General features: G+C 58.3%; 4 protein-coding genes across 6 annotated transcripts; 3 read left to right on the forward strand and 1 right to left on the reverse strand.

Annotated features, from left to right (window-relative positions):
- Positions 1 to 1,602: 1,602 nt before the first annotated feature.
- Positions 1,603 to 7,537, forward strand: KCNK4 (potassium two pore domain channel subfamily K member 4; the record flags this gene model as incomplete). The annotated part of the gene is made up of 6 exons (XM_081240744.1): positions 1,603 to 1,806; positions 5,018 to 5,141; positions 5,270 to 5,430; positions 5,615 to 5,801; positions 6,311 to 6,450; positions 7,133 to 7,537. The coding sequence occupies exons 1-6, from the start codon at positions 1,618 to 1,620 to the stop codon at positions 7,535 to 7,537; spliced, it is 1,206 nt and encodes a 401-aa protein (XP_081096870.1). The 5' UTR covers positions 1,603 to 1,617.
- Positions 7,538 to 8,242: 705 nt separating this feature from the next.
- Positions 8,243 to 11,342, forward strand: CATSPERZ (catsper channel auxiliary subunit zeta). Of its 2 annotated transcripts, XM_081239880.1 has the most exons (5): positions 8,243 to 8,272; positions 8,528 to 8,879; positions 9,741 to 9,820; positions 10,034 to 10,100; positions 10,833 to 11,342. In XM_081239880.1, exons 1-5 carry the CDS (start codon positions 8,252 to 8,254, stop codon positions 10,940 to 10,942), a joined length of 630 nt encoding a protein of 209 aa, XP_081096006.1. In that variant the 5' UTR covers positions 8,243 to 8,251; the 3' UTR covers positions 10,943 to 11,342. The 2 variants fall into 2 exon arrangements, with proteins under 2 accessions (XP_081096006.1, XP_081096005.1); XM_081239879.1 differs by having other exon boundaries at positions 10,034 to 10,916.
- A 441-nt stretch (positions 11,343 to 11,783) lies between these two features.
- ESRRA (estrogen related receptor alpha) lies at positions 11,784 to 19,615 on the forward strand. Of its 2 annotated transcripts, none has more exons than XM_081238590.1 (7): positions 11,784 to 12,006; positions 13,480 to 13,816; positions 16,750 to 16,866; positions 17,026 to 17,154; positions 17,574 to 17,741; positions 17,840 to 18,109; positions 18,540 to 19,615. In XM_081238590.1, exons 2-7 carry the CDS (start codon positions 13,492 to 13,494, stop codon positions 18,797 to 18,799), a joined length of 1,269 nt encoding a protein of 422 aa, XP_081094716.1. In that variant the 5' UTR covers positions 11,784 to 12,006; positions 13,480 to 13,491; the 3' UTR covers positions 18,800 to 19,615. The 2 variants fall into 2 exon arrangements, with proteins under 2 accessions (XP_081094716.1, XP_081094717.1); XM_081238591.1 differs by lacking the exon at positions 11,784 to 12,006 and adding an exon at positions 12,497 to 12,520.
- On the reverse strand, positions 19,564 to 20,481 carry TRMT112 (tRNA methyltransferase activator subunit 11-2). The gene is made up of 4 exons (XM_081238592.1): positions 20,364 to 20,481; positions 20,166 to 20,267; positions 19,935 to 20,024; positions 19,564 to 19,847 (listed from the first exon to the last, which is right to left on the reverse strand). The coding sequence occupies exons 1-4, from the start codon at positions 20,439 to 20,441 to the stop codon at positions 19,740 to 19,742; spliced, it is 378 nt and encodes a 125-aa protein (XP_081094718.1). The 5' UTR covers positions 20,442 to 20,481; the 3' UTR covers positions 19,564 to 19,739.
- Positions 20,482 to 20,832: the final 351 nt, after the last annotated feature.

Raw genomic sequence — 20,832 nt, forward strand, 5'->3', positions numbered from 1 at the left:
CCCTCACGGGCTCCTCTGCCACTCATCTCCCGGGACCGGCCAGGATTGGGGGGCTGGGCAGCCGCAGGTAAGGGTCTGCGGAGAGCTGCGCCGGAGGCGAGGGCGAGGCACAGCAGAGGGAAGCGCGGCGCCGGAGGGGTTAAATGCGGGAGGAGGGGGGCTTCTGGCGGCGGGAGGGGGGTCCCAGCACCGGCGGCCGCCCGCTCCGCCCCTGCCTCTGCCGCCGCCTCCGCGGCCCAGCCGGCAGGCACCGGCGAGGCCGCGCCGGAGCCCGGGCCGCAGCCGCAGCCGCAGCGGGGCCGACAGTGAGTGCGGGGCGGAGAGGGCGGGCGCGCTGGCGCGGGGAGGGAGTGCGGGGCGGCGAAGGGCGCCGGCCGGGCTCCGGGGCTGGGGCGCGCAGGGGGCGACCGGCCGGCAGAGGCGCCCACCTCCCCGTTCGTAGGCGCCTCTGGTTGTCCTGCGGCCGCGCATCCAGCCGCCGCCCGTCACGCTCCGAGGCGTCGGCGTGAAGACGCTGGGAGGCCGTGGGAGCGAGTGGCGGGGGTGTGGTGTCTGGGCAGTGGGCGCTGCGCGGTGGCCCCGCGGTCTGGGTATGTGTGTATGTGAGTGTGTGCACACAAGTGTGTGGGCCTCTGGGGGCCTTGGCCCGGCGCGCACGGCCCTGAGGGTCCGGTGTGCCCGAGAGGCCGGGGAGTGTGCAGGTGGAGTGTGTGTGTGCGTGCAGCCCGGGCAGAGGGGCCGCCTGGAGCCGCAGGGTGGAGCGTGGGCGCGCGGGTCTTTGTGCCCGCGTGTGCGCGCGAGGGCGCCGCCGCCCGCTGTCCCGGGGGCTGACAGCTGTTCAGGGGATGCTGCACTGGTCCGGCCCTGGTCACCCCCACCGCGCTTCTTCCCGGAACTCAGTACCCTCCCTTCCCCTCCGCCCTGCCTCGCCTCTGCGCAGCGATCGGGACCCGCCCCAGGGTTCCTCGAAAGCCCAGCGGGGCGCTGGGGGACACTGGAGGCTCCCCGCCCGGTCCATCGCGTCTAGAAGAGGAGCAAGGAGAGGCAGGAGGGGAGGGAGAAGCCGCGAAGATGCTGCCGCAGCCTCGGTGGACGAGCCGGGACCCGTCATCCCCGTCCCTGCCCTGCACAGTCCTCTGTGCCCCCTCAGACTCCAGCTGGAAGGCGGGTTCCCCACGCCCCCTCCTGGCCCCCAACATTTCCTCGCTCGTCCCGCCTCTCCCTCATCAGGCTCGGTCTCTCTTTCCCCATTCCACTCTCCTTCCTTTCCTTTCCTGGTGCCCTCTTACCTTCTCACACCCTGGAGTCCCCGGACAGGGGCTGAGGGCAGGGCAGTGGAGGTAAGGGGGAGGACAGAGGTGGGGGGACTGGGTGTGTCCTGGTACCAAGTGTCCGGCCAGAGGGATGTGAGGAGAAGACGTCTGTGGGTAGTAGGGCTGGGGGCTCCAAGACCATTGGGTGTGTAGGGATTGGAGAAGGAGGGTGTAGGGGTGTCAGGTCAGGTTATTGATCCCAGCATCCCTGGTTCTGCCCACAGTGACTGCAGCTCCCCAGGAGCCCCCTGCCCGGCCTCCCCAGACGGGCCGTGGTGGAATTGGCCGGGCCTCTGGGCGCGCCATGCGCAGCACCACACTACTGGCACTGTTGGCTGTGGTCCTGCTCTACTTGGTGTCCGGTGCCCTGGTGTTCCAGGCCCTGGAACAGCCCCATGAGCAACAGGCCCAAAGGGAGCTGGGGGAGGTCCGAGAGAAGTTCCTGAGGGCCCATCCATGTGTGAGCGACCAGGACCTGGGGCTCTTCATCAAGGTGCGTGGGTGGAGGAGAGCTCCTTCAGCAGTCACCCATGACCCCCTGACACTAGCTGCATGCCACTGGGGGCTTGTGCTGGAGTGCTGCTTCCAGACCTGCACCCTTGAAGGCAGGGTGCTGCTGGGGGGTGCAGGGCAGAGGCTGGGATCCAGGTCTCTGTGTTTTCAATATGGCGGCCAGGGCGGCATTTGTTTTCCTTGCTGTGCCTGGCATTGGATTATCTTCCTAAAATGGCTCCTTCCGTGTGTGATAGTGGTTGAATGAAGGAACGCATAAGGAAGAAATGAATAAATGGCTGTAACAGATGAGATGTGTTACATTTTCTCAGGTCTAACTCACTGGTTTAGGGTTGCCAGATGAAGTCTGGAACACTCAGTTAAATGTAAATTTCAGCTAAAGCATGAATACTTTTAAAATATAAATATGTCCCATGCAGTATTTTTATTTGCTAAATCTGGCAACCCTACACTAGTTCCTATGCTTCTTTGAAGTCACAGATGCCTCAGAGAAACCCAAGAACACTGTGAACCCCTACCCCCTACCTCCAGAAAAGTGCACATATAAACATGTACTGATGATTCCGGAGGATTTCAGGATCCCCCAAGCTGGTCCATGCCATCATGGATGCCAGGTTGAGCACACCTTCCCACCAGGACACATGCTTATGATGCGAAGGCTAGAGGGAGGGCGAGTCAGGGATGGGGTCAACTTTGGACCAATGACTAAAGAAAGTGTGGGTTGCAGCCTTCTGGGCTACTGTCGGGCAAGCACCTCTGCTGCTTTCTCTCTGATTTCTGAGCCATTGTCATATTTAAAAAAATAAAGTAACATTTAACTTTAATACATTAATGTTTATTATTTTATTGAAAGGCACCCCTATTTCCTGCCCATTCTTTTTTTTTTTTTTTTTTTTTTTTTTTTTTTGCGGTACGCGGGCCTCCCACTGTTGTGGCCTCTCCCGTTGAGGAGCACAGGCTCCGGACGCGCAGGCTCAGCGGCCATGGCTCACGGGCCCAGCCGCTCCGCGGCATGTGGGATCTTCCCAAACCGGGGCACGAACCTGTGTCCCCTGCATCGGCAGGCGGACTCTCAACCACTGCGCCACCAGGGAAGCCCCCTGCCCCTTCTTTTGGAGGGAGGAGCCATCAACATGGAGCCTCGGTGTTCCAGCTGATTTCCAAGGTGGCAGGACCTGGAGCAGAGATGAGGATGGGGTGGGTCCAGGACACAGGCAGGTTGACATTGTCTCTGACACCTCCAGAATGCCCAGCAAAGCTCTGAGAGGCCTGGGCAGGAGAGTGTCTGGCCAGACCACAGGGCAGGAGGAGGGAGGAAATCTGACCTATTTTATCTTCACAAAGGAATTCCTTTTTTCCTGGTTTAAAAAAAAAAAAAAAAGACGAAGAAGAAGAAGAAGAAGAAGAGGAAGAAAGCAAGGGCAGAAGCAAGCAAGGAGGGCAACAGCTGCTTTATTTCTCCCCCATAAATAGTCAGGCAGCAATTATGCACCTACTATGTGCTAGGTGCTGTGCTGTACACCATAGCGTGAGCAGGGAAATTGATATTGGGGTGGAACAGATGCAGGCTCTACCCTAGAGGATGTTACATCTAGGTGAAGGGACAAATCCATGGAAAGTTCACTGTAGGATTTAGTAGAAAAGGAGCTTTCATTACTTCCTTCTTTGTTAAATGCCTGTTGTATGCTAGGCCCTGGGCTAGGTGCTGGGGGCAAGGAGGGAGATGCCAGGGGCCTTTGGGAAGAGCTGGTAATTGAAATGAAGCAGGTGAGATGGGTAGAATTTAGAGATGGGTTAGTGATTGGGTTGAAAGAGACTCCCAGGCAGAGGAACAGCATGGGCAAAGGCGTGGAGGCTGGAAAACTCAGAGTGTTTTGCAGTTCTTGGATTTAACAGATGCCTAGTCATTTGAAGCAAAAATTAGAACACACAGAATGACAAAGGATTTTTTCCCCTAAGTAGTGAATTTATTGGAAAAGTGTTGCAAAATAAAATTAAACCGCTTTTAATCATACATTTCACTTCTTGGCTGTATTAAACAATTATTTCAGGAAATGGAATCATCTCAGAAAATCTGGGGATAAGGTCACTGTAACTTGAATTCCAAAATGGGAGTCCCAGGAGTGAAGACTGGGGAAAGGGAGGGTGGGACCGGATTGAGAAGGGGCTTACAGGCTGGGCTGGGGAGTTTGGACTCTATTCTGCAGATAGCAGGGAGCAACGGAGATTTTAGGCAGTCACTTTAGGAAGATTAATTTGGAATGTGTCTTGCTAACGAGGACTTGCAGTCAGAGAGAAAGAAGGTGGTTTATGACCTCCCTCACACCACTGTGTCTTAGCTCTGTGCTCCTTGGGGAAGGGCCCCGCTGTACCCCCTCCTCTTTTTGCTCTGACCTCCATCACTTAGGGCAGGCACTCTCAAAACACCGAGGGAGGCAGACTGGTTGGCAAGAGGGGCAGACACATCATGGCCATTTCATTAATTTAATCATGTTTATTGATCACCTATTATGTAGCACAGGGCTTGGTTTGGACTTCAGCAGGGTGGGCAGGGGTTTGTGTATTCATGACCCTCCTAAAACTGGATGCAAAATTTGTTGGTATGTGAACCTTCCTGGAGGGAGGGTCCCTAACTTTCATCAGATTTTCGAAGGCAAGGGACTCAAACTCAGCTTCCAAAGGGGCAGTGGGAGTGGTGGGGTCTGTGGAAAGCTGGAACTCACTGGGCATGATCTCTACATGGGGACCAATTTCACAAACACACAGTGCTTGCTTTGATGTGAGTGCTTTAACTCTTCACAATAACTCTGTGAGGTAGGTACTATTATCACCATCCCCAAATGATAGATGCAGAAATTGATGCACAGCTCAACTTCACCTAGCACCAAGATTTGAACCCAGGCAGTCTGGTCCCAGAGTCTGTGCTCCTGACCACTGTAAAACTGGAAATCTGTTATATGAAATTAAGGGGCCGATAATGCAAATGTCTCTAAAACAATGTGTTGGTCAAACGAAATTGGGCTCTCCAATTTGCAATGTCTGCTCTAAGGGATTGCCTTCAGGGAGACCAGAGGGCAGGGGAGAGCTGGGAGGGGTAAGGAGGGAAACACCTTGGAGACTTGGACGGCCAGGGGGTTGGCTAGGACGGGAGGGAAGGACTGAGGTTCCTCCTTCTGCATCTTGTCCTGCAGGAGGTGGCTGATGCCCTGGGAGGGGGTGCAAACCCTGAAACCAACTCAACCAGTAACAGCAACCACTCAGCCTGGGACCTGGGCAGCTCCTTCTTCTTCTCAGGCACCATCATCACCACCATCGGTGGGGGAGGGGACTGGTCATGGGGTGTGGGGCACCGGGTGGCTGGGCTTTCTCACAGGCGAAGGCGCAGGGGGAGGTAGGGGGGTGCCAGGCAACCCCTAGAGCTGCTGCACGACCCCTCTGCCCAGGCTATGGCAACGCGGCCCTGCGCACAGATGCTGGCCGCCTCTTCTGCATCTTTTATGCACTGGTGGGGATCCCGCTGTTCGGAATACTGCTGGCAGGGGTCGGGGACCGGCTGGGCTCCTCCCTACGCCGCGGCATTGGTCACATCGAAGCCATCTTCCTGGTGAGCTGCTTCACACCCTGCGCGCCCTTGCGTTGGGCTCAGGATACACTTCCCTACATACCCACCCGGCACGTGAGCGGGGGGCGCCTGAACCTCAGACACGGGCTCCCAGAAAAGGGTTGTGGGGTGTGAGAGTTGGAGGTTTTGGTGACTCCTCGGCCCTGCCTACTGCCCCTCCCTGCAGAAGTGGCACGTGCCACCAGAGCTGGTGAGAATTCTATCGGCGGTGCTCTTTCTGCTGATTGGCTGCCTGCTCTTCGTCCTCACGCCCACATTCGTTTTCTGCTATGTGGAGGGCTGGAGCAAGCTGGAGGCCATCTACTTCGTCGTGGTGACGCTCACCACGGTGGGCTTCGGGGACTATGTGGCCGGTGAGGCCACTTTCTTAGGTTGCACTTCCCTACCCATTTTATTCCTGCCCAGGGGCTCTGCAATCTTGCCTCTCCCTCCAAGTTCCACAGGGCGCTTGTGCGCTCACACGTGCTTGCTCCAATCCCTACATCCACTCGCTGAATGCACCCTCACATTTTTCCAGGGACGCAACACCTCGTGCCCACTCACATTCTTGCATGCTTGCACCCCACGCATGCTCACATATATTAAGTGACCCCTTCACACGTGCCACATTCTTGTACACGTGCACCCCTCACACATGCTCACATTCTTGCACGCGAGCACCCCACTTACTCTTCTCTTGCACACCTTCAAGTCACTCCCACTCGTCTTCTTGCATCCATTCGCGCACTCTAGCTCATACCCACTGTCCTGGGGAGGGCGGATCCTCTCAATGAGTTGGGAAGAGGGGCAGTGAACCAGAGACTCACAGGCTCAAGGCGTGTCTCACAATCAACTTCTTTCTGCCCTCCCCGTGGCGTCCCAGGAGCCAGCCCCAACCAGAACTCTGCAGCCTACCAGCCGCTGGTGTGGTTCTGGATCCTACTCGGCCTGGCCTACTTCGCTTCAGTGCTCACCACCATCGGGAACTGGCTGCGAGTAGTGTCCCGCCGCACTCGGGCAGAGGTAGGCGCCCCTGCGTCGACACCGCGCCTGCGCCCTGGCGCTGATGCACACTGCTCACCAGCAGCAGGTTGACTAGTCTGCCTCCCTTGCAGAGTGTGGGCTCCCCAAGGCAGGGACTGAGGGAGCCCCAGTGCGCACCGGCCGGGAACAAAGCGATAAACTCTGACAGGTTTGCAGGCGGCTCCATCTCTACTCTCATGGATAAGGTTACCAGATTTAGCAAATAAAGATAAAGGAAGCCCGTTTGATGTGAATTTTGGATAAGTTGCAAATAATATTTGAGTATAAATGTCCCAAATATTGCATGGGACATACTTACACTAAAATTTTATTTGTTGTTGTACTTTTATTTATTGTTCTCAATATTTTGTAGACCCACTCCTTGCTGCCGGCCGTGGAGTGGGTGGAGGCGCAAAGGTCTCCGGGGGCACGGGAGGGAGAGCTGAAATAAAGTCCGGTCGGTCTTTTCTTCTGGAGAAAAGGGCACTTCCGCGCAGATGGAGGAGGGGAGAGCATGTGGCTGGGTGATGAGCTTTTCCCTCCTCCGGCCTTTTCCCACTCCTGAGGCAGGAAGACGAGGCAGAAAAGAGGGGCAGTGCCTGACTGGTGAAGGGGCAGGCTCCCGGGGTTGCGGAGACTGTCGAGGAGCCCCGGTCGAGGACTGCCTTTCCTCCCCGCGCAGATGGGCGGCCTCACGGCGCAGGCTGCCAGCTGGACCGGCACGGTGACCGCGCGGGTGACCCAGCGAGTCGGACCCACGGCACCACCGCCGCAGGAGAAGGAGCGGCCACCCCTGCCTCCGCCGCCGTGCCCAGCGCAGCCCGCCAGCAGGCCCCTATCCCCTGCGGCCCCGGAGAAGACCGAGCCACCCTCTCCGCCCACTCCACCCACCCCGCCCACGGCCTCCGCGCTGGACTACCCCAGCGAGAATCTGGCCTTCATCGACGAGTCCTCGGACACGCAGAGCGAGCGCGGCTGCGCACTGCCCCGCGCTCCACGGGGCAGCCGCCGCCCCCTCAACACCCCCAGGAAGCCCGCGCGGCCCCGCGGCCCGGGGCGCCCCCGGGAGAAAGGCGTGCCCGCGTAGGGGCAAGACCCCTGCCCGGGCCTCTCAAAGGGCTCCGTTCTTGCTCTCTACCCGGCATGCTCTGCTTGTTTAACCAAAGACCCCTCTCTCGACCGACCCGACTGCAACCTGGGGAGGAGGCTACGGGTTGCTTGTCTGCCACTCTCTGCTCCTGGCCCTCTCCTCACTTCATCCATTTCCAGAACCCCAAGGCTTTCTGTCTCGTTGTCCGTCTGGGCCTGTCCCTCACAACATCTCACGACTGTGCCTCAAAGCCTGCATCAATAAACGAAAACAGTCTGCATCGCTGCGGGCGTGGGGCTCCGGGGACGCGAGAGGGTGTGCGAGTGCTTGCGTCGTCGGGCCACCTCAGGGTCAAGTCAGGCCCCCCCCTACGACCCCCAGGCCAAACCCTCCCCTCTCAACACCCGAACCATCGGTCAAGGCGTGGCACTCTTGGCTGTGCTTGTTCGGGTGTCTCTGCCTGGAGGTTAAGGATAGGGTCTGGCATGGGAATCTGCCAAGATGGGCGGTGCGTCCATCCTCAGTACAGCTATGGGGGCAGGGATGGGGAGACACAATGGCATCTAGTGTGGAGGGCTGTAGCTTGAACTTTCCCCGCGCGAGACCCGCGTCGCCATTCCGGACGGGACCCTGCCCCTCCCCCTTCCTAGAGCGTGAGCCCCTCCTCCTCGCCCCGAGGCCTTTGGCGACTGGGTCCGTTGGGGCAGAACCATGGAGGAAAAGCCTTTCAAAGTAAGAACTCTTCCTGGTCCTCCTCACCCTGTCAGCCCCCAGACTCATACTAGGTCCACCCTGGGCCACTCCCTGGCTATCCTCTCACTCAGCCCTGGCTCAGGGCAGCTCCCAACCATCACCCCCTCCTCCCCCCCCACCCCGCAACTGAGTTTTGGCCCTGGATGGGCTCAGGATCCCCCCCGCCAGCCTGCTCTTCCTTTCCTCCCCAATTCCCCACGACCCTTGGCTTCCCTCGGTCTATGTGGCCCACAGGCGTTGGCCAAGTCTTCGGGCCACCGTGGCTCAGGCAAGTCGAGTCCGCACGACATCCGGAATCTGTGGACCACGGCCACGCAGTCGCAGCCGAAGCTGAATGTACCGCTGCCTACTGTCCGTGAGGACTCGGAAGTGGAGGGCAGCAGCGTAGGCGGCAAGACTCGCTGGTCTTACAACCAGAAGGCTGGCCACGACTCGCACGGTGGCTGGGAAGAATCGGATGACGGAGAGGACAAGGACAACTTCAAGCCAGAGGAGCTGGACGAGCACGCCTTGATGGAGCTGGAGATGCGCCGCGGCAGCTCCCCGGGAGGCCGTTTAGAGGAGGACGATTCCAAGACCGACAACGGTCAGTGTGGCTTCACTGGGCTGTGGGCGCAGGGCAGGGGGATGGCCAGGGCCTCAGTTACTATTGCTGTAAAATGGGGGAAAACTGTGGGACCCAAGTTTCTAGGATTCCCTGGAAGGGGCGCCAACGCTAATCTTCCACGCTTTAAATCAACCAGACCTTCTAGGAACGCCCCCTACCGGGCAGGCGTCGGACAAAGTCCTGGGGTCATAGAGAAGAGCAGGAAAATGTGCAAAGGCAGCGCGGTAGGACCTGTGCTTTTAATGGAATCACCCAGATAGTTGAAAGGAGAGAGTTAATGCCTTTTCTGTGGATTTGCGCTGCTTGAGGAGGTGCCTGTCTTTCATTCATTAAGTCAATGTTTACAATTTTTAAGTATTTACTTCCTACTTTGCGCTGTGCGCTGATTGGGACATGCCTCCCCTTTCTCCCCACCACCTCTGCTCTCCAGCCCTTCATCAGGGAATTGGAACATATAACAACTGCCATTTATTGAGCACTTGCTGTTGTGCCAGGCACTGGGCTTCCCTTGCATGATCACCTTTAAACTTCACAACCTCCATATGGGGCCATTCTTATTATCCCATTGTACAGATGAAGAACTTGAGGGTCAGAAAGTCAGTCACTGGCCTTAAGTCTCACAAAGTGGGGCAGTCACAACTGGAACCTCGGAGGGTGGGACAACAAAGCCCAGGCTTTGAACCACTGTCCCATACTGTTTCCCACTAAAGTGGCACCTGGAGCTGGTCTCTGAAGGCCCCCCACCCCCACCCCGGCCAACATGCCTACCCATACATCCCCTCTGCCCCAGGGAAGTCTCAGCGGTCTGCAGATGACTGATTCCTTTTTTCTCTTCTCCAGAAAAGTCTTCCTCAGTGTCATCGCTCAATATCTGGAAGCACACACCCCATCGAGCCTACTGGGTGGAGCAGCAGAGCAGGGTTGGAGGCACCCAAGGAGACTGGGGAGTTTAGTGGGGAGTGGGGGATGGGCAAGTGGGGGGTTTCAGGGGTGAGAGGGTGGGGGGGCTTTGCAGGGTGGAGGGGCAGGCAGGTCGGTTGAGGGTCTTGGGGCTGGAGGGAGCAGGTGGGGCATTTCAGCTGTGGGCAGAGCTGGGGTCCCTTGTACATCTGAGTCTCTTGCTGCCTCTCCAGCTGCCCCTGCCCCTGACTGAACTCATGGAGAATGAAGCTCTGGAAATCCTCACCAAAGCCCTCCGGAGTGAGCTTCCCCACTCCCCATCCCCCCAGCTCCCACAAGAGACCTTGGGGGATTTTGCAGGGCTTCGGCCTGTGGGAGTGGGGTTTCAGGATGTGTCTGCCTTGTCAGATTCCCTTATCACCCACAAATATTCCAGAGGCCCCATGAAAAGTAAAAAGTTAGGAGACTGGGCACAGGAAGACCCAATGGGGACAGCGTGGGGTGACCGTTAAGGGCCTGGGCTCTAGCCTCAGTGCAGCCCCTCTCAACCTGATGTAGGTTTTCTAAGGCTACTTCTTCCCTTGCCCATTGGGGATGACAGCCTTTCTGTGGCCTTGGCCCCTCCCTGGTTGCTGTGAGGAGCCTTTGGACAGTGGATTATTTGAGTAAACTTCCTTTGGTTTGCCCTGCTTACCTTATGAATGTGGGGGTGGGGTGGGGAGGGCTAATGGCTGAGACTGGGTGGTCCAAGCGGTGTCCCAAAAGCTGCCTGCTCCCAGTGCCCTAATTCAGGCCGGCAACATCTTCTCTAAACTTGCCTTCCTTTCCTCGTCCATCCTGCACTCCAACACCCCCATCCTACTCTGAATCCCCCATCTATTTGGAGCACAGGTCTACGACTTGACCATTCGAAACAAACAAAACAGGCAGGTCCCAGTACCCTGGAGATCCAAAGTTCCCCAAAGAACAAAGACCAGCTGCTGGGGAGGCCATGCCCCTGCTCACTGCCCTGAGTTGGGTTCTGCCCTCCAGGTTACCGATCGGAGATCGGCCGGGACCACTTCCTGACCAAACAGCTGCAGCAATACATCGAGGGGCTCAAGAGGCGCCGGAACAAGAGGCTGCAAGTCATGGTGATCTGAGCGCACCGCCTCGGGCTCGAGTGACCGCCCGACTCCAGCCCTGGTCCCAGATCCAAGTCCGACCCTGGCCACGTGGATTTTGAGCCTTAGAGAAATAAAAGAGTCTTCTGTACATGGTCCGTGAGTCAATGCGTGGCTGCCCGCGTGAGGCGGACGCACGTGGCCCCGCCTTTCCCTGTGACCTTCACTCGGTCACCGCAGTGACCTTGAGCGTTCTCGGTTCCGGCCCTATCGGCTCCGCCTTCCCGGGACTCGAAATCCAGAACTTCTTGCATGCATTAGGTCTGCTTCTTCCACTCCGGGTTCAGCAGCTTTGTGGGGATATTGGGTGAGCGGTCCAAGTGCCCCGATTGTGTTATCCTGGGGGAAGGCGGAAAAGGGAAAGGGACAGCACCTCCTATCTAATTTGGGCGTGCTAGGCTCCACCCTTCATGCATATGCAGATACCCTAGGCCCCCTCCCCGCTCTGGTCCCGCCCTCTCATTTACATATGTATTTCATCTCCCGGACCCTCAGAGGCGGCCGCTGAACTACCTCTCCCATTTCCCCTGAGCACAGCGCACCCCGCCTCCTTCTTTACGTAAGAACGCTCCTGGCCCCACCCCCTCCCGTAGCCTCTCCGCGTCTCCTCTGGCCACGCCCTCTCAGCGGCCGCATACGCAAGCAAGTACGCCGCTGCGGCTCGGCGGCGGCTGGGCGAGGCCTTCATGAAGGCCGGCCCGCTGGCTTCGCCGGCTCCGCCCTGACAAGTCCCGGAGCGCAGGCGCTGCTCGGCCCACTTGCCTGATTAGCATAGGGCGCTGGGCCCCGCCCCCTGCTTTGCATGCGCACGGCCAGCCCCGCCCCCGCTGTCAGCTGGAGGAAGCGGAGTAGGAAGCGGCCGCGATGTCCTTTTGTGTCCTACAAGCCGCCGGCGGCGCCGCCGAGTGAGGGGGACGCGGCGCGGCGGGGCGGCGCGGCCCGAGGAGGCGGCGGAGGAGGGGCCGCCCGCGGCCCCAGGCTCACCCCGGCGCTCCGGGCCGCTCGGCCCCCATGCCTGCCCGCCCGCCCTGCCGGGGCCCCAGGTCCGGGGGCGGAGGGGAGCGCCGCTGGAGGGTGGGCGGGCGGTGCGCCGGGGCCATGTGCGAACGGGGCAGGGGGGCGGGAGGCGGGCTCCAGGCGGGGTCCGGGTCCTGCCCGGGTCACGGTCGGGACCCGGTCGAAAGCCAGACAGGGTCAGGGTCTGGGCGGGATATGGCGTTCAGGTCTTAGGGCGCCGGCCTGAGACCAGGGTCGGGCTTGGGCTTCGGATCCAGTCCCAGGGCAGGGTTCAATCCGGCACATGGAGCATGCCGAAGTCCCAGGGGAGGGCCGGGCTGGAAGATGGGAAGGGTTCTCTGTCGGGGAAGGGGCTTTGAAGACCACGTGGGGGCGCTCGAAGGGGCCTAGGGCCACCCTCCTCTCTGGGTCAAAGGTCATCGCACTGGCAGGGGAGAACTTCCTCCTCCTTGGCGCTCCCCCATTACTTCCTGATAACCTGACAGAGGTCCCCCGCGGGCGGAGGGGGAGGGGAGGCGCAGCAACTTTAGGCAACTTCCCGTAGGTGTGCGCAGGTTGGGGGGGGCGGGGCGCCCCGTGGAGGAGGACTCTGCGGCAGCAGGAGTGTAAGAGCGAATGTGCTGGAGGGGGTGCAAGGAGGTGGAGCCGCGCCCGCCGGTGTGCCTGGGGCTGGATGGAGGTGGCGATGTGTCAGGTGTGAGAGGCTCTGAATGTGTTTCCACAAGGGACTATGACTGTGTGTGTGTGTGTGTGTGTGTGTGTGTGTGAGAGAGTGTGGGCATGGTGAGAGTGTAAGAGTGTGAGCGAGAGTGTGATTATGAGCCTTGGGTGTGACTGTTACGGGGTGTGCACTTCAGGAGGAGCGTGCGAAGGCAAACGGGAGCATGAGTGAGTGCTGGGGTTTGGGAAAGGACATGTGTGAGTGTGAACCTGCCCAGGAGAGTGATTGTGTGTGAGCGTGTGTGTGCAGGTGAGGACACCTGAGGACCCAGGTGAGTGGGAGTGTGAGGGTGTAAACACACGCATGTGTGAGCACATCAGCTGCCCTTGGGTTTGTGTGCCTCAGTTTAGTTTCGCTCTTGAATGGAGGATACCCAGGTGTGGGGGAGATCACTGAGCTCTCTTAACATCTGGAGAAAATTTGAGAGGTATCTCACTCCTGGCTGGGGATTCCAGACGGGGTTGAAGGTTGCTTGGGCACTTAGGTTACCCTATTCCTTGGCCTGGGTGGGAGTAGGGGGTTTCCAAACCTCCTGCCGTTCGTTACCCAAGTGGGAGACCTGCTGTCAGTTACTGGCTCTGGAGACTCTGTTTCCATGGCAACAGCCGGGGCGGGGGAGTGCTCTTCATGGGCAGCCTTCCTTGGACTCTGTCCCCCCAACCCTCTTGCTGAGCCTGGAAGCCTGGCCCCAGGCCTGAGGTTGGGCAACCAGGGTGACTGGGTGTCTCCATCCCCCATCCCAGTGCCTCCCTGTGACCTGACGGGTCTCTTCCCGCAGGTGACCAGCGCCATGTCCAGCCAGGTGGTGGGCATTGAGCCTCTCTACATCAAGGCAGAGCCAGCCAGTCCTGACAGCCCAAAGGGTTCCTCGGAGACTGAGACTGAGCCCCCCGTGGCCCTGGCCCCTGGCCCAGCTCCCACCCGCTGCCTCCCAGGCCACAAGGAGGAGGAGGATGGGGAGGGGGCTGGGCCCGGCGAGCAGGGTGGTGGGAAGCTGGTGCTCAGCTCCCTGCCCAAACGCCTCTGCCTGGTCTGTGGGGACGTGGCCTCCGGCTACCACTATGGTGTGGCATCCTGTGAGGCCTGCAAAGCCTTCTTCAAGAGGACCATCCAGGGTGAGCCCCCACCCCGCTCCTGTGCCCTTTGCCCTCTGGGCCTGGCGCTCCCCAGTTGGTGCACTGCTGGGTGGCCGTAGGCCCCCAGGCTGCCGTGGTACCACTTGGGGTTGGCAGCCTGGAGTTCCCAGGCCCTCCTACCTCCCAGGAACGTCCTTTCCCTTAAGCGTTAAATAAAGCCACCAGGATGTGTTGATGGATTAGATGTGGGGTGTGAGTGTGGGACTCAAGACGCCTCCTAAGTTTCTGGGTACTCTAGGCCCAGCACCTTCCACAGCGGCTCTGAAAAATTCAAAGCAGCCTCTGCTTTGCTCCTAAACTTTATTCTTGCTTCCAGCAGCTGCTGCCTTCCCACCAGCAGAGAATATGCCCCCTTTTGTGTTGGTTTCCCCAAAGCAGCACGAGCACAAGGCAGGTTTTTACGGGTAACTGAGAGTGGCTACGTCGTATTTCAGCACGTAACTTTAAAAAGACTATTAGGCATCCCTGCCAATTGTACTCACTGAATTTTTCTCACTCAGGAAAGCATATCAAAATACGAGTGAGCAAGATGGTGATGTAATAAGCATTATTTGGGATGTGCCCATTACTTATATTTTTATATAAACCATTGGTTACTTGGGGGTTATAGCATATAGCCTTTTTGAGAACATTTCTTGAGTGCCAGGCACTGCGTCCTGTTACGTTTGTGCTCTCAGTTACCCACACAGCAATCTCTAAGGTGCCAGCACTATTATAACTGAAGCCCAGAGAGGTTTTCAAAACTTTGTTCAGGTCCCACAGGTAGAAAAATGGCAGAAACAAGATATGAACTTGGGTCGATTGAGGTCCAGAGCTAAGCTCATAAAGGCCAGACTGTTGCCTCTGCTTATTACTAATAACTGAACTTTGGACAGATGCCTCACGACTGATTGTGACATTCTAGCAAGTTTTGACTTGGCTGAGACCCGCTGGTCTAAAAGCTCTTTGCTCCCTTCTGGCCCTGAAGACCTGAGCCAACAGGTCCAGGTCCGGGTCCAGGTGACCCACCCACCCTGGAATCTTCTTTCTCTGTTTACAAATATTTATCGAGCACTAGCCATAAATAGTGATCATTTGTTGAGCATTTAGGTGCTGTGAGCCTTGTTAAATGTCTTACCTTGATTTTCCCATTTAGTTCTCACAACTCATCTTTGTAAGAAGTAGTTTTTTTTATAAAGTTTTATATTTATTTATTTAATTAATTAATTTATTTTTGGCTGCATTGGGTCTTTGTTGCTGCACCCGGGCTTCCTCTAGTTGCGGCGAGCGGGGACTACTCTTCATTGCGGTGCACGGGTTTCTCATTGCGATGGCTTGTCTTGTTGCGAAGCACGGGCTCTAGGCTCGCGGGCTTTGGCATTTGTGGCTTGTGAGCTCAGTAGTTGTGGCTCATGGGCTCTAGAGCCCAGGCTCAGTAGTTGTGGCGCACGGACTTAGCTGCTCCGCCGCATGTGGGATCTTCCTGGACCAGGGCTCGAACCCGTGTCCCCTGCATTGGCAGGCAGATTCTTAACCACTGTGCCACCGGGGAAGCCCAGAAGTAGTTTTTAATCATCCCAGTTTTACAGATGGGAAAACTGAGGGTTCGAGGGCTTAGGTGTGGGACTTGCCCAAGGTCACACCGTTGGTAAGTGGCAGCCTCCAGGATCCTTGCTCTTCACAAACTTGTGCTCTGCTGTCCTGGCCACTGTTCCAGGTGTGGGGGCATAGCTGGGATTAAGGCAGGATCGCTCCTGTCCTCAAGCGGTTTACATTCCAGCAGAGGGGAGAGAGAGAAAACGGTGAACTGCACACGGTTGTTGCAGTGCAGCTGTGGCGAGTGCTGGAGAGCAAGGAGCGGGGTGTGTGCCAGGGAACCTGCCTGGGTCTGGGGCTCTGGAGTGCCTCCCTGAAGAGGTGTCTTGAGCTGAGGAAGCCCAGGTAGGGTGTAGGAGAAAGCAGGCTGTGAGGAGAAATGCACCACTGGACCGCTAGGGAACTCCCTGTCTTAGGTTTAATAGGATGCCTCTGTGTTGACAGTAATCGAAGGAGGCAAAGACGGAGCAGGAGGGGAGGTGACAGTGACTCTGGTCAAGGGTAGAAACAGTTGCCAGGGGCAGAAGAGGGGCGCTTCTGGACATAGTAGGAGGTGAAGCCCACCAGGATCTGTCAGTGGGTTGGGTTTGGGGTGTGAGAGAGGAATTAAAAATGTCTCCTAGATTTCTGCTTGAGCAGCTGGACAAATGGGGTTGCAGGTTTTGGAGGCGTAGGTTGGGGGCTCCATCTAGAACTGGTTAAATTTGTAGTGTCTTCCAGGCACGCAGGAGGAGGCAGTGGGATACGTCTAGAATTCAGGCTGGTCTAGGCCAGAGACGGAGATTTGAAAGCCCATGACTTGCTGAGATCACCATTTGAGTGAGTCAGTGGAGACAGGTCGGAGGGCCACCCTAGGGGTCTTCGATGGAAGGAGCGTGGGCCGATGCCCAGAAACCACCAGGTGGCAGTGAGGTGGGAGGAAAGCCGGGCGTGTGGTGTCCTAGAAGCAAAAGAAGAAAAGTGTTTCTAGGAGGGACCAATGGCATTAGATGCTCCGTTGGGCCAAATGACATAAGGATGAGAACTGACCGCTTGATGTAGCAATGTGGGGGCCACTCTGGCCCTGGATGAGAGCAGCACAGCCCACAAACATGACTTGACAAGGAGCGTGGGCCAGGTGCAGCCCGACTCCTCTGGTCCCAGCCCCTCCCTTGCCCAGGCCGGGGCCCCTAGCCCAGTGGCCTTTCCCTTCAGTGCTCGGGCTTCCCTGCCCCATTCATAGCACTCCTGCTCTCCCCAGACCTGTGCTTACCTGGGGTGAGTCAAGGGACTCCTGTCCGCTGGGCCTCCTCTGGGCCCCGGGAGGCCGCCACTGGAGCCCTGCCTCTTCCTGGCAGGGAGCATCGAGTACAGCTGTCCGGCCTCCAACGAGTGCGAGATCACCAAGCGGAGACGCAAGGCCTGCCAGGCCTGTCGCTTCACCAAGTGCCTGCGGGTGGGCATGCTCAAGGAGGGTGAGCGCTGGCGGGGGCCTGGGCACGCCGTGGGGGCTGGGTGCACGGGGTTGGGCTGGGCAAGGCCTGAGCAGTTCTAGCGGACTGGGCTGGGCAGGTGGGCTCTGGAGAGCAGGCCAGCCCCAGCCCCATGGACACAGCCCTGTCCTACAATTCAAGGGGTACGTCTGGACCGTGTCCGGGGTGGGCGACAGAAGTACAAGCGGCGGCCAGAGGTGGACCCGCTGCCCTTCCCAGGCCCCTTCCCTGCTGGACCTCTGGCAGTAGCTGGAGGCCCTCGGAAGACAGGTGAGAGCACAGTGGGGTCTTTGGGGGCTCTGGGGTTGGGGTGGAGCTCAGACCTGGGAGACCTGTCTGACGTCATTCACCCGGGATAGTCGTTACCTTGGGCACTGGGACCCAAATCTTGCCTTCATCTATTCGTTTACTCATTTCCCCCAGGAAGTATTTACAAAAATACCCTTTTCTATGTCAGGCCTCGAGCAGTACAGCCGGGAGCAGGGAAGGTTTTCTAACACTCAGAACCTGTCCACAAACAGACGCTTTCCCTGGGAGATAGTGCAGCCCTTCCCGGAGAGAGGTGTCTGAGCCTGGCTGGCCAGTGGCTCTTGAGGAAGGCCACAGGGGGACTGACTCTGGGAAGATGCTTGACCCTGAAGGGCTGGCAAGGTGATGAATTCGAGTGCCTCTTCCAACTATCACTGCAGCCCCGGTGAATGCACTGGTGTCCCACCTCCTGGTGGTTGAGCCTGAGAAGCTGTATGCCATGCCCGACCCAGCGGGCCCTGATGGGCACCTCCCAGCCGTGGCTACCCTCTGTGACCTCTTTGACCGAGAGATCGTGGTCACCATCAGCTGGGCCAAGAGCATCCCAGGTAAAGGGCCCAGGTGACGCGGGGCTTCCCTGGGTGGGTGGGGCCATGCCTGCTCTGGCGCGCTTGCTCAGTCATCTCTGCCCCCCACTGCCCTCCAGGTTTCTCGTCACTGTCGCTGTCTGACCAGATGTCAGTTCTGCAGAGCGTGTGGATGGAGGTCCTGGTGTTGGGTGTGGCCCAGCGCTCACTGCCACTGCAGGATGAGCTGGCCTTCGCCGAGGACCTGGTCCTGGATGAAGAGGGGGCTCGAGCAGCTGGCCTTGGGGAACTGGGGGCTGCCCTGTTGCAACTGGTGCGGCGACTGCAGGCCCTGAGGCTTGAACGCGAGGAGTACGTTCTGCTGAAGGCCCTGGCCCTCGCCAATTCAGGTGAGTCTGGGGCAAGTACTGACACGTGTCTTTATAAGGCCCTGTGGTTTTTAACTCTGATGGTGGCACAGTCTCATTTTGCAGACAAGGAAAACTGTAGCTTAGGGGAAGGAAGAACAGTGACTTCCTGAAAGTCACAAAGCCGGGCAAGGACAGGTCCAGGAACTGCATGCAGGATTTTGAGCCCTGGTGTCGATACTTTTGTGGAAAGGTGAACCATTTAGTGAGAGAGAAGGTGATGGGGACAGGAGGTGGCCATAGCTGGGGAAGAAAGGGTGGGCCTTGGCTGATGGGCAGGAGCAGTGGGTGGTGCTTCAGCAAATCCTTGTCTGGCTCCTGGTTGGGACCCATCCAGCCGTGTCCGGGCAGATGTGGCTCCGCCCTTTCTGGAGACGGCCCATGTCAACAGCTCTCTCGCCTTCCCTTGCAGACTCTGTGCACATTGAAGATGCTGAGGCGGTGGAGCAGCTTCGAGAAGCTCTACACGAGGCCCTGCTGGAGTATGAAGCTGGCCGGGCAGGCCCCGGAGGGGGTGCTGAGCGGAGGCGGGCAGGCAGGCTGCTGCTTACACTACCGCTCCTTCGCCAGACGGCAGGCAAAGTGCTGGCCCATTTCTATGGGGTGAAGCTGGAGGGCAAGGTGCCCATGCACAAGCTGTTCCTGGAGATGCTTGAGGCCATGATGGACTGAGGCGAGGGCTGGGCACAGGTGGGGGTGCTGGCAGGACCCGCCCAGCACGGGGTCAGCCCCAAGGGGGCAGAGCTGGGGTCTGGGCAGTGCCACAGCCTGATGGCAGGGCCAGAGCAACACCATCAGCCGGAGCAGGCCCTATGCCCCCCCCTCCCCCCTTCCAGGGGGGTGTCAGAAGCTGGGAACGTGCATGCCCAGGCTCTGGGCACAGTGCTGCCCCTCGCAAGCCATAACGTGCCCCCAGGGTGTAGGGGGCCTTGCGGAAGCCATAGGGGGCTGTAGGGGACATGTGTGTGTGTGTGTGTGTGTGGGGTGGGGTGGGGTGGGGCGAGGGGGGCAGAAGCCTGATCTCAGGGAGGGAAGGGAGTGGAGGCCACAGTCTCCCAGTGGGTGATGCTTTTGCTGCTGCTTAATCCGACTTCCTCTCCAGAGCAGAGAGGGATTTGGAGAGCAAAGGCCCCTGCTCCCTTCGCTCCTTTCCTCATCATTTGCATTGGGCATTACTGCCCGCCCCTTGAAGCAATAACTCCAAGCAGGCTCCAGCCCCTGGACCCCTGGGGTGGCCAGGGCGCCCACATCAGCTCCCACCCAGCCTCCTCACGGGGTAGGGAGAGCACTGTCTCTATGCCCTGCAGAGCAATAACACTATATTTATTTTTGGGTTTGGCCAGGGAGGCGCAGGGACATGGGGCAAGCCAGGGCCCAGAGCCCTTGGCTGTACAGAGACTCTATTTTAATGTATATTTGCTGCAAAGAGAAACCGCTTTTGGTTTTGAACCTTTAATGAGAAAAAAAATATAATACCGAGCTCAAGAACACCGTGTGTTTGGTGTGTCACTGGACCAAGGGTTGGGGATACACAGGATTGAAGTAGCAAACAGGATACAGGTAAACAAAGATACACAACGCTCACAAAATGAAAAACGGGCCTGGCACGCTTTTAAGTCTCAGTTTCCTCATCACTCAGTAGCATGTTGGGGATCCCACGGCTGATGGGGAACAGACGTCCTGACTCTGGGCATTGCAGGGTGCCCTCCAACACATCCACCTGCGGGAAGAGGGGAAGAGAGCTGAGCACTGACAGCCTCCAGGTGTGGGTGTATGGCCAGGAAGCAAGTAATGGGCCGGTTCTCACCTCCAGTAAGATGTGGTGCATCTTTCTCAGAAATATCTCGTCATGCTCATATCCCTGAATCGGCTCTTTGGGCACCTCGACCAGATGCAACTGTGGGCAAGAGGCCTAAATCATCTCTGGATATCCCCGTCACTCGCCCTGAGGCCAGGCTCCCTGGCCTGGTGTAAAGGGCTGCGGTGAGACGACCCCCCCCCCCCCAAAGTGTGCACGGAAGAAAACGAGGGTCCTCACGGTGTCCGCAGCCTCCAGAAGCGCCGCCCACTCCACTTTGGGTATCATACGAGCTACGAAGTCGGGGTTGAACTCCACAGGGCTGATGCGGACCTCGGTGGCCTGCGCGGTGGAGAGATTTTGTTAGGCAGGGACCAGATCTTGGTTCTCCTACCCCCGCCCCCAGGAGAGGGGCCCGAGATCCCCCCCGGCCGGTACCTGGAGGCGAAGGGGGAAGCCACGGGGCCCCACCCCCCACACATGCGAGCTCAGCAGGTTGTGGGTGAGCAGCTTCATGTCGACGCTACACGCTCTCGCAAAGCCGGAACCGGAAGGAGGGCGGATTCCCCTGGCGTCATTTCCGGGGCTGCTCCGCTCTATCCTATTGGACAGCTGGGAGGAGCGGAACCGGCGAACTTGCTAGAACTTCCCGTGCTTGCGGGAGCGGAGGTCGGACGGGGTCAAGCGCTGCTCCCGGAAGTGTTTTGGCAGGAGCTTGCTACGGCGCAGGCGCAGTGGTTTTGGCTGAGACAAACCTCAAATTGCTACAAGTCGTGTACAACGCAAATATGTAAAACAGCTGCAATGCAGGGGCCTTCGTGGAATGCAAAATAAATATGCTTTACTCCTACACAGGCGCCTGACACCATCGTTCCTCGTCCCTTGCATCGGTTAAGGAACGGAAATA

The sequence above is a fragment of the Mesoplodon bidens genome, assembly GCF_964165515.1.
Source record: "Mesoplodon bidens genome assembly, chromosome: 7".
NCBI lineage: Eukaryota > Metazoa > Chordata > Mammalia > Artiodactyla > Ziphiidae > Mesoplodon > Mesoplodon bidens.

Excerpts from the sequence above, each read along its gene's own strand:
- ESRRA (XM_081238590.1), top strand. The coding sequence starts at position 13,492 with ATGTCCAGCCAGGTGGTGGGCATTGAGCCTCTCTACATCAAGGCAGAG. Across the intron at positions 16,867-17,025 it reads GGTGGGCATGCTCAAGGAGG|GGGTACGTCTGGACCGTGTC; the intron begins GTGAGCGCTGGC and ends CTACAATTCAAG. Across the intron at positions 17,155-17,573 it reads TGGAGGCCCTCGGAAGACAG|CCCCGGTGAATGCACTGGTG; the intron begins GTGAGAGCACAG and ends CTATCACTGCAG.
- CATSPERZ (XM_081239879.1), top strand. The coding sequence starts at position 8,252 with ATGGAGGAAAAGCCTTTCAAA. Across the intron at positions 8,880-9,740 it reads CGATTCCAAGACCGACAACG|AAAAGTCTTCCTCAGTGTCA; the intron begins GTCAGTGTGGCT and ends TCTCTTCTCCAG. Across the intron at positions 9,821-10,033 it reads GGGTGGAGCAGCAGAGCAGG|CTGCCCCTGCCCCTGACTGA; the intron begins GTTGGAGGCACC and ends CTGCCTCTCCAG.
- TRMT112 (XM_081238592.1), bottom strand. The coding sequence starts at position 20,441 with ATGAAGCTGCTCACCCACAACCTGCTGAGCTCGCATGTGTGGGGGGTG. Across the intron at positions 20,268-20,363 it reads GCTTCCCCCTTCGCCTCCAG|GCCACCGAGGTCCGCATCAG; the intron begins GTACCGGCCGGG and ends TCCACCGCGCAG. Across the intron at positions 19,848-19,934 it reads TGCACCACATCTTACTGGAG|GTGGATGTGTTGGAGGGCAC; the intron begins GTGAGAACCGGC and ends CTCTTCCCGCAG.